This window comes from Onychomys torridus, chromosome 3 (genome assembly GCF_903995425.1).
Source record: "Onychomys torridus chromosome 3, mOncTor1.1, whole genome shotgun sequence".
NCBI classification, from domain to species: domain Eukaryota; kingdom Metazoa; phylum Chordata; class Mammalia; order Rodentia; family Cricetidae; genus Onychomys; species Onychomys torridus.
The window spans coordinates 65,540,999-65,555,480 of record NC_050445.1 but is presented as its reverse complement, the minus strand read 5'-3'; the positions used below and the strand labels follow the sequence as shown (position 1 = coordinate 65,555,480).

At 38.3% G+C, this 14,482-nt stretch overlaps 1 protein-coding gene across 1 annotated transcript in view; it reads left to right on the top strand.

Annotated features, from left to right (window-relative positions):
* Ankib1 (ankyrin repeat and IBR domain containing 1) overlaps positions 1–14,482 on the top strand; it is a 106,870-nt gene that overhangs the window by 27,127 nt on the left and 65,261 nt on the right. The window contains 2 exon segments of the mRNA XM_036180574.1: positions 1,264–1,564; positions 12,013–12,195. Of these exon segments, the coding sequence (XP_036036467.1) occupies positions 1,264–1,564; positions 12,013–12,195 (484 nt within the window).

Genomic DNA, 14,482 nt, shown 5'->3' with positions numbered 1-14,482 from the left:
GCTGAGGCCTTAGGCTTACATTTTCTCAAAAACTAATTAGATCTTTCAAGTAAAACAACTGCTAGTCTTTGATGCTTATGATAAAATTTGATCTTTCAAATGAATGCTAAAATTTTGAAAGACTCATTCTTTATGTTCAACTTGACAACTTCCAAGTTCTTACGTTCTAATAAAATTGGGAGTGATAAAAACCAATGTAATTTATTATAAAATAAAGATAGCAACAGAGGGTCTCTGTAACTCAATGAATTTCACATTGGTTTATAATTATTTAAAGTTCTGCACTGATTATAAAATTTTAAATGTAGCTTAAGCCATTAGATTTTTAATTAACACTACAAAAAGTTCATTTATACAGTTTTTAACTAATCTTTAATAATCTACCACTTGTTAGATTTTTGGTGTATTATCAAATATCATTCAGTCATTAAAAAGGCAATTTAAAATTACTTTTCTTTTTTCTAAACTATTTAAAGTCTAGATTTTGTTCATATACTATACTCGAACCAACATATGTTAAGACAGATTTGAAAAACTCATCTGAGTGTTCTAGAAGCTAAAGGAGAAGTGGACACAAGCCCCACCCATCCCTAATCCAGAAGCAAACTCTACTTGATAACCACTTGTAAATGAAAATTTAGTTTCCTTCAACCGAGTCTCACCAGGGAAATAAACTGTTCTTCAGGGCAGGCTGCATGCCAGCAGTAGATACCAACAAAAGAATAAACTCAGTGCCATCGTTGGAGGTTCCTTGACTCATAATGCCATGTCAGGGCTTCTCCCTTATGTTTTGAGTTTTTTTATTTCTATTACTTTTTTAAAAGTACCCTTTTGCATTGGGACATCCTCTACCCTCTTCCTTTTTTCTCCTTTTTTATTTTCTTTTCCTTCCCCTCCCCCTATTTTATTCCCATACACTTCTTAGACACTAAAGTTCATTTTTCTTGTGTATGTGTGAGTCATGCACATGAGTGAACCCATACATGTACCCCAACTCATAGCGAAGGTCAGAGGACAATTTGAAGAGTCAGTTCTGCCCTTTTATCATGAGTTCTGTGCCCGAAACTCAGATTGCCAGGCTTGTGTGGCCAGCTCTCTACCCTCTAAGTCATCTATCTCACTGACTCCTGGTCTCCGTAAGTGAGTGACACTTCAGTAGAAACTGGGTTCTTGGCTTTGAAGTAGACCTTACCTTCAAAACTGTTATCTTCTCTGTATTTTTAGGTAGGAAAAAGTTGTTTTTATCCTTCCTTTCCATTTTAGGACTTTTCTTTTTGGTAGAGATGGAAACCCAAATAAACGGAATGTGCACAATGAAACATCTATGCATTTGTTGTGTATGGGATCTCAAATCATGATCTCTGAAGGCACCCTTCATCCTCGCTTAGCACGCCCCATGGAAGATGATTTCAGAAGGGCGGATTGTCTGCAGATGATCTTAAGATGGAAAGGAGCAAAACTTGACCAGGGTGAATATGAGAGAGCAGCTATTGATGCTGTTGATAACAAGAAAAACACACCCCTTCACTATGCTGCAGCCTCAGGGATGAAAGCCTGTGTAGAGGTAAAACCTGATTTCTTTTCGGTATTTTGTGCTAGAAAATGTGTGTATTGATTATGTATTTGATAATATGTGGTAGTCGGTGTTTGCTTTGTCTTAGCAGTTCTTACCTCTTTATTCATTGTAAAAGAACCGAAGCCCTTTATAAGTAAAGTTATTTCATTGTGTTAGGGAACAAAAAAAAAAAAAAAAAACAAGAAACAAAACCATGCAGCCTGCCAGCCTTTTGGAATACAATGTAATCAAGATCAATAATGTTAACATCTCCTAAGATAACAGTCAGCTAAGTACTATCATAATGAAAATAATAGGGTTTGGGGGTTTTTTTTTTTCTTTTTTGAGGGGTAATTTTTTTAATAGCCAGTTTATAAAACTTACAGATCTTGAATGTAGGGGAAAATGACATGTATGACCTATCGATATATTTTCTTGATTTGTTTATTAATAGGTAACTGTTAATAGATGCATCTGTTATACTCCTTTTTAAAACCTTGTCTTTAAAATGTCTCGTTTCTGTTGAATCTGTGTTAAAGTATTCTTGAATACATACTACATTTTGAGATTTTGATGTATAACTATATATATATATATATATTGCTAATATAGAAAGCATCTTACAGCTTAGATTAAAAATCACCCATTTAACCCTTAATTTCTTAAAAGACATTGTAACTCTAAGTATCACAGATCTGAGGGGAAAGGTATCCCGGCAGCCGGAAGCCAAGGAATACCACAAAGTCACCCTGTACAACAAACCGTACACAGAGATTTATGGGGAGAAAAAAGGAGGTGGCAGCCTCTGCTCAGGAGAGAGGCGGCAACGAACTGCACAGGAGGCGGGCTTCGTGTAGGGTTTCTTGGGAGGTAGAGCTTTCCAGGGTGGCCTGGGATTGGTGGGATTTTGTAGGCTAATATTGGGGCAAACTCAGGGATTGATGGGATTCTGTGGCCTGATCTTAGGACAAGTTCAGAGATTGGTGGGATTCTGTGGCCTCATCATGGGCTTTTTTTAAAAATGGCCTTTAGAGTAGTCTGGGGCCTAGCCACTTACTTGCTTGTGGGGTTAGACCTCCCACTCAGAGCAGTCTGGAGGCAGGGCCTAGGCTTGGCCGCTTGCCCTATAGTAACTCTATATAGTATCATCACTACTGTTCATACAACGGTACATATTTTCTCAGCTACCAACATTCATGTTAATTCATACATAATTAATAGAATTTCTTTCATATAGATATATTTAACTATGAACAGGACACCTTATAAATTGAATCAGTCTTTTTATTCTAAAATTTGTGTACTTTATTTTAAAAGTAATTCTAATAAAATTAAAAATATATATCAAAGATTTAATATTTAATGTTTCTTTAGTATTACATTTTTTTAAAGATTTTTTTATTTTTTATATATACAGTGTTCTGCCTGCATGTGTCCTTGCAGGCCAGAAGAGGGCACCAGATCTCATTACAGATGGTTGGGAGCCACCACGTGGGTGCTGGGAATTGAACTGAACTCAGGACCTCTGGGAGAGCAGTCAGTGCTCTTCACCACTGAGCCATCTCTCCAGCCCCTAGTGTTACACTTTTAAGTTGATATCAAAATTGTGAATATATTTTTAAAGATTATAATCACATAATTTCATTAGCATAGGTCAAGATCAACTTTTGTTACTTCTTGAACTCTTGTGATCTTGTTTTCTATTACTGCCATTTGTTACTTGTTAATCCTTTAGAAACTTTGTCCTTTTGTTTCCTCTGTTTGTATCACCTTTGCCCACTAGTTAGTGAATTATGATCATTAACTCGAATCTGTTTCCAAGCAGTGCTTTCGAACATTGACTCAACATGTAAAAAGATGTCCTAGGCCTTGGAGGGAATGTATATCAATAGAATTCTGACGCTTTTTACACAAGCTTTCCTGAGTAGTGTTCTGCACTCCCTCCTAGGGAAGAATCTGTTGTGGTGACTCACATGTATGGGACTCGGTGGTTCTTTAAATGTGTTAAGGTAGAAATAGCTTGTTCTGGTTAGTAGCAATAACACTCTTAGTAGTTTCTGCTTTAATAACTTGCTTCCAGTAATTCTCAGGAAGCAATGTTAAGTAGTGGTCAGTTTTTAGTGTATTTACAATGTTGTGCATATTACATTGTTGAAAAACTGGAGTGATAATTATACCCGTATTTTTTGGTCGTTGTCCACAGAGGGATCTTATATAGTATTTGGAGGGTCCGATGAGTGCCTTGACATATATGTGTGCTTCTCTTTGCACTGCTTAATCGGCCTGCATAACACATCACATGAGCCACTCTGCTTGGTGACTGCTCTGTTTTCTATAATGAGAAGAGCTTATTGATTTACTGTAAAGCATTCCATGGAGCCGTATGAACACCTCACGTGTATTCCAGCATTTATCGACAAATTTTAGTAATATTTTGCCCACTTGAAGTTTATCACCAATGTCTTAACTATACTCTTGTTCAGCTCTAGGCCCTTACTGACTTTTTTTTCATGCTTATTGTTAAACTAAAAGTATTTCCCTGGGAAGCATATATTAACTTCTCTACAGAGGCCTTATCTGTTTTCCTAGCATAAGTGCTTAAAACAAACACATTATAATATGTAGCCTATTCTGTAACTAAAGTTCCTAGAATATCATATATCTTATAAAATTTACTAGCATGGGTAAGTTAAATACTTTTAAACTTCTCTACATTATTGCGTACAGTTTTTTTTATAAGAATAGGGCTAAGTTCAATTTCTATAATTTTTAAATATTTTTAATGCTCAGTGGTACTAAGTATCATATAATGGTATAGGTTGAGTGAATAAATACCACCATGTATTTATTTTTCATAGAACTATGAAATTATCTAGTGATGGAAGGGGCAGAGATGTTCATTATTGGTCCTGCTCCTGCCTAAGGGACTTGAACTTTTAGGGGATCATATTTATGGAAACATTTTTTCTCTAGTTGTTAGTTTTGGTTCTCTTCTTTATATGTGTTAGTTTTCTCATTGCTTTGACCAAAGCAACTTAGGACACACAGTTTGAGATTGTAGGTAATCATAGCCAGAAAAGCATGGTAGGCTCTAACTGTGGAGGAGAGGGTACATCTGGGACTTCTGAGCCCTTAAAGAATAGGAGGCAGGAAGCAAACAGAAGTAGGACCAGGAGGTGACACTTGAGAACTCACTAGCTTACTCTCCTGATTCTTGCTAGTGCTTTCTTAATCAACTGTTTTTCTTTAAAACAAAACAGCAACAAAAAACCCACATAAAATTAGAAAATCTTCAGTCAGGCCTACTCCAGTGACCCATCTCCTACAGTGAAACTCCACTCCCTAAAGGTTCCACAGCCTTCCAAAACAGTACTATTAGTTGGGAACCAAGAGTTCAAACACATATTTCATATTCAAGGTATATATCTGGGGCTGGAGAGATGGCTCAGTGGTTATGAGCACTTGTTCCTTCTGGCAAGGACTCTGGGTTCAGTCCCCAGCACCTACATGGTGGCTTACAACCAGCCCTATTTCCAGGTCCAGGGGATCCAACACCCTCTTCTGAACTCCAGGCACTCACATGGTTCATAGGTATACATGCAGGCAAAATACTCAAACACATAAAAAAAGAATTTAGAAAGCTATTATTTGACAATTTCCTCTGCATTTAATCATTTACAGTTTCCTTGTGGTTCCTGTTTTCTGTTTGTTTGTTTGTTTGCTTGCTTTTGAGACTAGAGTCTGTTAATGTAGCTCTGACTGTCCTGGAACTCAGAGTGTAGACCATGCTGGCTTCGAAATCACAGAGATCCACCTGCCACCTGAGTGCTGGGGTTAAAGGTGAGCGTCTCCATACCCAGTTACGGCTCATCATTTTGAACCATAGAAATGAAATGCTTATATCAATACTCCTTCCTAGTATGTGTTCCATAAGTGCACACACACACATATATACTCATACTCATGCATAGCATGGAAATCAAACCCCTTAATTAGGTTGTTTTTAGAACCTTGACTGACTCCTTTGAAGTTTCCCTATGCTTCTGCGTTGACTTCCTCATAAGTGTATTGTAGCAGTTTCAAATTCAGTATTTCTGAAGCTAGGCTCACTCACCTCTAGTTACTAGCTTGAGTATCTGGTTTCTCCTAATGATGCTGCCTTTCTCTGCAAAAACCTTTTTACCCTGGATTATTCACATATGTTCATTCTCATTCCTCACCTTTCCTATTCCTATAATTATAATGTCTTCATATAACAGAATTATTTAAGAGTTAATACATTTTTTTCTGTTAAAGCCTAGATAGTAAATATTTCAAGCAACTTAGCCAGTGAAGGGTACAAGTAACTATAGATAATATGTTAACATATAAACAAAGAAGCAGTGTTCTGATACATTGATATTTTGTGGACATTGCCAACTAATTTTCTTACAACTTTTATATGTCATGAAATATTCTTCAGGCTACTTAAAGTGTTTAAGGTCTATACAAATTCATGTAGGAGAGGCAGCTAGCTTGATTTGGCCCATAGGCCCTAGTTTGTGATAGCCCTCCAAGTTAATATAGAGAATTGGGAAAAGGAACTATACCTCAAAAACACACGCACTCCCTCTCTGCCCCCATGGTATGTATGTGTATATAGCATTATTGATATATCACATCCATTTGCTTTAATAACAGAGGATGTGAAATATTCTCTGTGTGGATGCCCAGCACACAAAAATAAAGCTTCAGTAATGCATAAAACTGGCAGGAATTTAATGTGATAATTAATATTATGGTTTTCTTTGTAGCTAAGAGTTTATCTTTTCTGCTTTGGAATAGAAATGACCTTTGGTGAAGGGTGATGTCAATTAGCATAATCTTACAAAAACTCCATGACACTCCCCCGTTTTGGTAGACTTTCCCAAGGTAATCATAGTCAGTCGGCCACATTTCTTTCTTTGAGTGATTAACCTGTACTAGTGGTTCTGTAAATGGCAGACATGAGAGCGGTTTAGTTTTTGAGAGCTTCACACTTGGTGAAAAACATTTTTATAAAGATTAATGTTATGTCACATCTTTCTTACACTTGACCCTAAATGTTTATGTGGTGTTGTAACTGTAACTGTTTGATCAAGTAAGGGCCATGAGAAACCCACATGTGGTGAGTCACAGTTCTCCTTATTGCCACCCACAGAACCTGCTTGACACTTTGGGCTGCTGTCAGTGTTCCACACTTCAGTGAAAGCCATAAAACCATCACCAATCAGACTGAAGAGTCTACCTAATTATGTTGGTTTTAGCACCTAGAGCTTTTATACAAAAGAATATAGGATTCTTCCAGACCAGCATCTAGGTAACTTCCTGTCTGGACTTCAGTCTTCTGATCATGTTGAACACCTGACCTCCAGATTCCAGAGCAGAATCTGTATATGAGATTCTAGGAGTAAATTGGCCTCTTCCCCGGGTGATTATTTTGCATGGCAGATTGAAAAATGCTGTTCAGGTTTCAAAATATATTAAAATTGAAGAATTTTGTAAGGAAATAAGAGTGACTTAGAAGGAGGGTATACTAGGCCATATTAAATAGAAGCCACCAAGTACTAGACATTCCAGGTCAGGACCAGAAATATGAACTATTCAAAATTTTTAATTGGAGAAGTATTCTTATGCAAGCAAATACAGATCTATTAGCCTAACAGTTGGAATATAGATTAGATTTGAAATATTTTTAAAGCAGTGAATGCTTCTTGCCTTGTTACTTCAAAAGGACCCCAGCTAGTATTATTATCAGTCTTCTGAAAACTTACTGGAAATACAGAAACTCCAGCTTGATGTCAGACCAGCTGAACCCGAATCTATAGTTTAATGGACTCTTAACCTCAGTCACTGTCAAGTGTCAGTCATACTCAGATTAAAGATTGAGAAGCCCTCGCTTTGAGCACAGCTGGACTGGCTGGTTGTGTGTCAACTTGACACAAGCTAGATTCATCAGAGGAAGGAGCTTCAGTTGAGGAAATGCCTCCATGAGATCCAGCTGTAAGGCATTTTCTCAGTTAGTGATCCGTGGGGGAGGGCCCAACCTATGGTGCCATCCCTGGGCTGCTGGTCCCCTCCATGGCCTCTGCATTGTCTCCTCCTTCTGGGATCCTGCCATAAGTTCCTGTCCTGACTGACTTCAGTGATGAACAGCAATGATGAAATGTAAGCCAAATAACCCCTTTTCTCCCCAACTTGCTCTTTGGTCATGGTGTTTCTGTCACATCAGTAGAAACCCTAAGACAACAGTCCACATTGAAATCACCTGTAGAATTAGTGCCCATTCCCGTATAAAGGTTTCCAGATCATTCCTCCATAGTTTGAAAACGCTGTACTGGAACAACAGTACTTCCAACTGTGACTGCCCAGAAACCTCACACCAGTGTAGTTTAAATCCCTGAAGGTTTAAGATACTCTGTGTGTCTCCATTATGTAGTGGAAAAGTAGAGGACTAAGAGGGCTCAGGAGATAATGGGCAAAGAATACAGAGAAGAATTTCCAGGAAAGGAGAGTGGGTCAGTCATGTGACATGTTACAGACAGGCAAAGGAATCAGAGGAATAAGATTAGTAGGTTGGAGTGAGGGCTTTGAGGGATGATATTTCTGTAAAACCATTCGGATAATGATCTGATTGCTGGCAGTAGTTGACTTGTTTTACAGGAAGATATCAACATCAAATTTGAGAAATGTGTCTGAGAAAGCATGTGTAGTCCTGTGTCACTCATGATAGGGAATACCGTCTGAGAAATTTGTTAAGTGCTTTTTGCCGTTGTGTGAACATCACTGTGTATGTATACAAACTTGACTGATACATTCTGCTATATTCCTTGTATGCATAATTATATATACTGTTTTATACAGTTGGTGTAAAAGTTGGTTTACATTGGCATCATCATGTGAGTTATACATTGCTATACCACCTTAACAAGGCCACAGTGACACTAGACCAGCAGTTCTCAACCTATGGGTCGCACTCCTTTGGGGATTGAATGGCCCTTTCACAAGGGTCGTCTAAGACCATTGAAAAACATATTTACATTACGATTCATAGCAGTATCAAAATTACAGTTATGAAGTAGCAATGAATTTTATGGTTGTGGTCACCACAATGTGAGAACAGTATTAAAGAACCAAAGCATTTGGAAGGTTGAAAACCACTGCACTTTTTGTGGGATATTTGTACACTGTGTAAAAATGTATTGCTGTGACTGGTGTAATAAAAAGTTGAATGGCTAATACCTAGGCAGGAGGTATAGACAGGACTTCCAGACAGGGAGAGAACTCAGGGAAGAAGAAGAAAGGCAGAGTTGCCAGCCAGACACGGAGAGGAAGCAGGAGGTACAAGATGGAAGAGAGGTAGCACCATGTGGCAGAACCTAGACCAATATAAATGGGTTATTTTAAGTTATAAGAGCTAGTCGAGACAAACTAAAAGTTAAAGGTCAAGCTTTCTTAATAAGCCTCTGTGTCGTTATTTGTGAGCTGGTGACCAACAAAAGAGCTTGATACATGCACTAGATGATTGGAATTTTTCAGTATTGCGAAATTTCTCTGATATTCCTTTGTATTATGCAAACCAAGATATCACTATCATCATCAAGCCTGTAACTGCATTAAGAAAGTAACTGGAAGGAAAGTAGCAAGTCCCCAGTGCCAGGTGCTAAAATAGGAAATTAGAATGGAATTGGAGGGAGAGAGGAGTGCTCAGCGTCATAGAGGTTGTAGATGGCCAAAGGGCAATCTTAGAATTAGAAGAGACTTTGTATTGCATCTTTTTGGTTTGGTGTATGTGCTACTTACCGTTACTATTGCTGTGATGTAACACCATGACCACCGGATGGTGGTGGTGCACGCCTTTAATCCCAGCACTTGGGAGGTAGAGGCAAGTGGAGTTCTGCGTTCCAGGACAGACAGGGCTACACAGAGACCCTGTCTCGAAAAACCTAGAAGGAAGGGACCAAAAGCAACTTGGAGAGGAAAAGGTTTATTTCCCACTTACACTTCCAGGCAACAAGTCCGTCAACTAGGGGAAGTCAGGGCAGGAACCTGGAAGCAGGAGCGGATGCAGAGGCCTTGAAGGTGCTGCTTACTGGCTTGTTCCTCATGGCTTGCTCAGTCTGCTTTCTTATAGAACCCAGAACCATCAGCCCAGGGATGGAAACACCCACAACAGGCTGGGCTCTCCCCCATCAATCACTAATTAAGAAAATGCCCTACAGCTGATCTTATGACAGCATTTTCTCAATTAAGGTCCCCTTCTTTCAGACAGCTTGTGTCAAGTTGACATAAAACCAGCCAGGACAATTTGGTTTAGCTTTTGTTTTTGAAGGTCTCAGATAGCTCAGGCTGAGCTTGAACTTGATCCTCCCGTTTCCACCTCCTTAATCCTGAGTTGTTTACCACCTTAGCTGACTTTCTATTACATCTTTTATTAAAATCATGCAAGCTACCTTATTTAACAGATAGACCACTGTAAACTTAGTCTTTAAAGTAGTTAAATGATGTGGCCAGTCAGTACCCCTGAATCAAAAGGGAGGTATGGAATTTGTCTTGAATATTGACTCCTTTTCTTCTGAAATTGTTAACTGAAAAATGCAGAATTAGAAGAATAAATTTGTTGAGATCATTTTATGTGCCAACAAGTATTTAAGAGACATTAAAAACCATATGACTAAAACCCAGTCCTCTTGTTTCTTCTTGCTTAGCTAATGAGTATAAGTAGGAAGATACTTGCCATGTTTTGGTTAGGAAGTTTTAAAACTACCTTTTCTAAACCAAACTCCCCATCATGTCAAAGCAAAACAACTCAGTTTGTATAGGAAAAAAAAAAAAAAAAAAAAACCTTATCTTTACCTGGTACTTTTCCTGAACTTATTTCCCAAAGGCTATTAGGCTGAAGAACTTTTTTAATGCATTACCTTCCAGTGTTCGATAGTACTTTTAGCTATTTTCCATGCTAAATGTGGCATACAAGCAGATTTTCATCATGTTGCAAACATGGCTGTCCCACTCCATCATTGATTAGAAGGTTCTTACAGATGCCAGCTGTAACAATGGATCCCTCGGCCACTCTAATCAAACTCACCTGGGGACCTCTTGCACCGCGAACTACCTGTTTGTCTCTGTTCAAACAAGGTCAGCGTGCCTCTCAACAATGGCTTACCTGTCCCCTCTACACACAAACACACACACACACACACACACACACACACACACACACACACACACACACACCTTTTGAACCTTCATTGACTAAAGGCCATACTTCAGCATATCCTTTTAGAAGATTCCCCTTACCTGAGAGAACAATAAAAATTTCAGCCCCAAAGAACTTTATATGTTTGTATTCATTGGTCAGTAATGAAGAATAATGAATTATTTAGATGAAATACCAACTTGGATTACCTTTTTACAAAATAAAAGCCTCCAAAACATACATCAGACAGTAGATGAGAATCTGGGCAGAGCTTCAGAATAGATACAGTGTGTACTTGACTTCATTTTATGTGAGCAGTGTGACTGACCTAGTTCAGGATCTAGAAATGATTAAAAGTTAGTCAAACTTCCTAAATCCAGTCACATTGCTTTCCTAGGGAACGTGGGTCACATTCTGTAAATTCTAAGATAACAATGCCCATGTCACATAAGCTCAGTAAGGCAAGAATGTATACTTCAAGTACTTAACATAGAGAGTCTGACTAGAAGACACTATGTGACTGACTGTATTGCTCTGAGGGTCGTAATCCTATCAAAGAAATTTTATGACAAGCTCTGGGGTTGTCCTGTGTTCTTCCTCATGTCTTGAGACACAGTGGACAATCTTGAACTTTTAGCCCTTAGAAAAAATGTAACTCATAAAGCCAGCAGAAATGTCAGTAGTGAACATGCATGACATTGTTCATGTGTTTCTGGGGATAAGAGTTCCTGACAAATTTTATATGGGGATATCTTACTTCATCTTACTTCGCAGTAAGTAGTTCTCTCTTATTTTGAGAAATACTGAAACCAGCTTTGTTTCTGACTTGCAAATGTGAGTTTAATTCAGTGTTTCACAGAATAATGCTGGGACAAGGGAAAACTTTTGTCAGGACATCCAGGTGTTAGTGGTTAAGTTCACAGTGGCAACTGTGTGCCTCTTAAAGATGTATAGGCCAAGTATGGTGGCACACATACACACAATCCCATCATTCTGGAAGCGGCATAGGAAGACTGAGTCCAAGGCCGGCCTTATTATTTAAAATACATTTATATTTTAATGTAAAAATTTAAATTACATTTTAATTTAATTTTTACATTAAAATACATTTAGATACATATATCTACTGTACATTTTTGTGGCAGTCATACATTTAATTTCTTTAATGTGTTGCATAAAATAACTTAATCCAATCTGTAGTTGTGAGGTTTTTTTTGTTTGTTTTTTAAAAAACTTTTAGCTTTTAGTCAAACATGGAGGAGACTTGTTTGCTGAAAATGACAATAAAGACACCCCTTGTGACTGTGCCGAAAAGCAGCACCACAGAGCCCTGGCCCTCAGTCTGGAGTCTCAGATGGTGTTCTCTCGGGACCCGCAGGCCGAGGAGACAGAAGCGGAGTATGCTGCGTTAGACAAGCGAGAGGTAAGCTGACTTTCTTTCCGAAATGGTCTTCTTTAGCTCAGTTTGGTGGTCATCTTTGCAGTGTGCTGAATAGCCTCAGCACTACTTACTCCATAGCCGTGAGCTTCAAATACATCAAGAAAACCTGAATGTTGAGTCTTTCCTTTAACGTGTGTGTATGTTTACTAACATGTGAATAAATGTGTTGGTGTTTAAGTCCTGGTACCGCTCACCGGGATAACCGCCTGGCTTCATTCTCTATTAGTCTTTCCTTCTCTCACAGGTTGTTGTTGACAACACAGAAGCTTTGGTAAGTAAGTCCCACCTGAACACAAAAGGAAACTGGAACAGCCGAAACCCTGTCACTCTTTGCCATCCCTGTCCCTCTTTTGCTAGTGTCTTCTCTGACAGTCCATACCTACCAACTTCCTCTTCCTGTCCCTGCATCAGGCCAGTGTCTTCGTGTAGAATGGAGCTATACCTGACGTGGAATCCATTGACCCGTCTTCCATGTCTCCTCATCTTTCCGAAATGCCTCACACTACTTCACACACTTGCCTACTGCCTCCCTTCAGACACTCGCTTGATTTCCTCGTCTCAGTAGCATTGCTTTGATCTACTAGTGGCTCAAGTATGAATGTGGCAGACAGTCTTGATCCCTCATACCTCCTTCATCATTGCCCATGACATGCAAACAATCAAGAAGTCTGGTACTTTGACCTTTGAAAACGTTACCTGACTCTTCATTCCCAGTTTGAACTCCTCTGCTCTAAACCACAGTGTGTTCACTTTTCATCCCAGCTGTTGTCATACCCCTTAATGACAACCTGCTCTCCATTATGATGACTGTAGAGTCTGCTTTGTACACAGGCACAAAGAGACTTTTATTTCATGATATCGTAGTTTTTAAACCATTTAGTGACTGTATGAGTCCCTTTTAGTGTCTTACCATATAAAAATACTTCAAGCACATTAAATTTGTACATATATATGTTTACTTAGCTCATAGTATCAGGCTGAAAATCCAAACAATTTCTGGCAAGGGCCCATGATAAATAGTAAAGAATGCACAAAAGCAAGGATCACAGTATTACACAGAAAACAGGAAACCAGAGGGAGACTTGAGCTCCCATCCCATCCCTTAACTGCCTTAAGAACCTGCTACTTGACCCTAACCATTAAGATTCCACATCATAACTGTGTACATTCATGGCATACAATATGATGTTTTGACACATAACACGTTGTGGAACGATTGAATCAAATCAGTTAACATGGCTAGTTTTGGTGCTGGCAAGTGAATCCAGGGCCTCATGCATGCTCAGTATGTAATCTACCACTGTGCTACAGTCCCAATCTTCTGTCATGTTTATATTACTAAATCTGAAGTTACTCAATATATACTCCATAAAGTTGAGAACCATTAGTCTGCTATCCTGTAGATTTCAAAACCTACTCTTCCCATCTATCTGAAACTTCTTCCCCTCATTATTTCACGTAAGTCTTACCACATGCTGTAATTCTTGTTTTCTCTTTTATTGTGTTTCTCTATTAGATTAAGGCCAGAAGTATATCTGCTTTTTTTCAACAAAGAATTACAGTGCCTAACACTGTTTGCATGAAGTAGGAAACCATAGATAATTCTTAAATAAATTAAACCACAGTAAAAGTTTTCCTCTCCAAATGAATCTGATTCCTCAGTGTTTAGTGTTAACTTGGTTCTAACAGGAATCATATAACTATTGGCTTGTGTGCATATCATGTAATCATATTATTTTATTTTTCTCATGAATCTTCAAAAATTTATGAACTGTTTGTTAATTTGAATAGTCTGTCTTTTAGTTAGTTTAGATAAGGGTTTGTCTATCTTGTTGATTTTTCTCAAAGAACCAGCTTTTTGTTTCATTGATTGTTTGTATTGTTCTCTTTGTTTCTATTTTATTGATTTCAGCCCTCAGTTTGATTACTCCTTGCCCTCTACTCCTTTTGGGTGGTCATACTTCTTTTTGTTCTAGAGCTCTCAGATGTGCTGTTAAGTTGCTAGTGTGAGATCTCTCTAATTTCTTTATGTAGGCATTTAGTGCTATGAACTTTCCTCTTAGCACTGCTTTCATTGTATTCATAAGTTTGGTATGTTGTACATTCCTTTTCATTAAATTCTAGGAATTGTTTAATTTCTTTATTTCTGTCTTGACCTAGTAGTCATTATGTAGAGAGTTGTTCAGTTTCCATGTGTTTGTAAGCTTTCTGTTTTTTTCTGTTGTTGTTGAAATCCAATTTTAATCCACATTGGTGTGATAGCATGCAG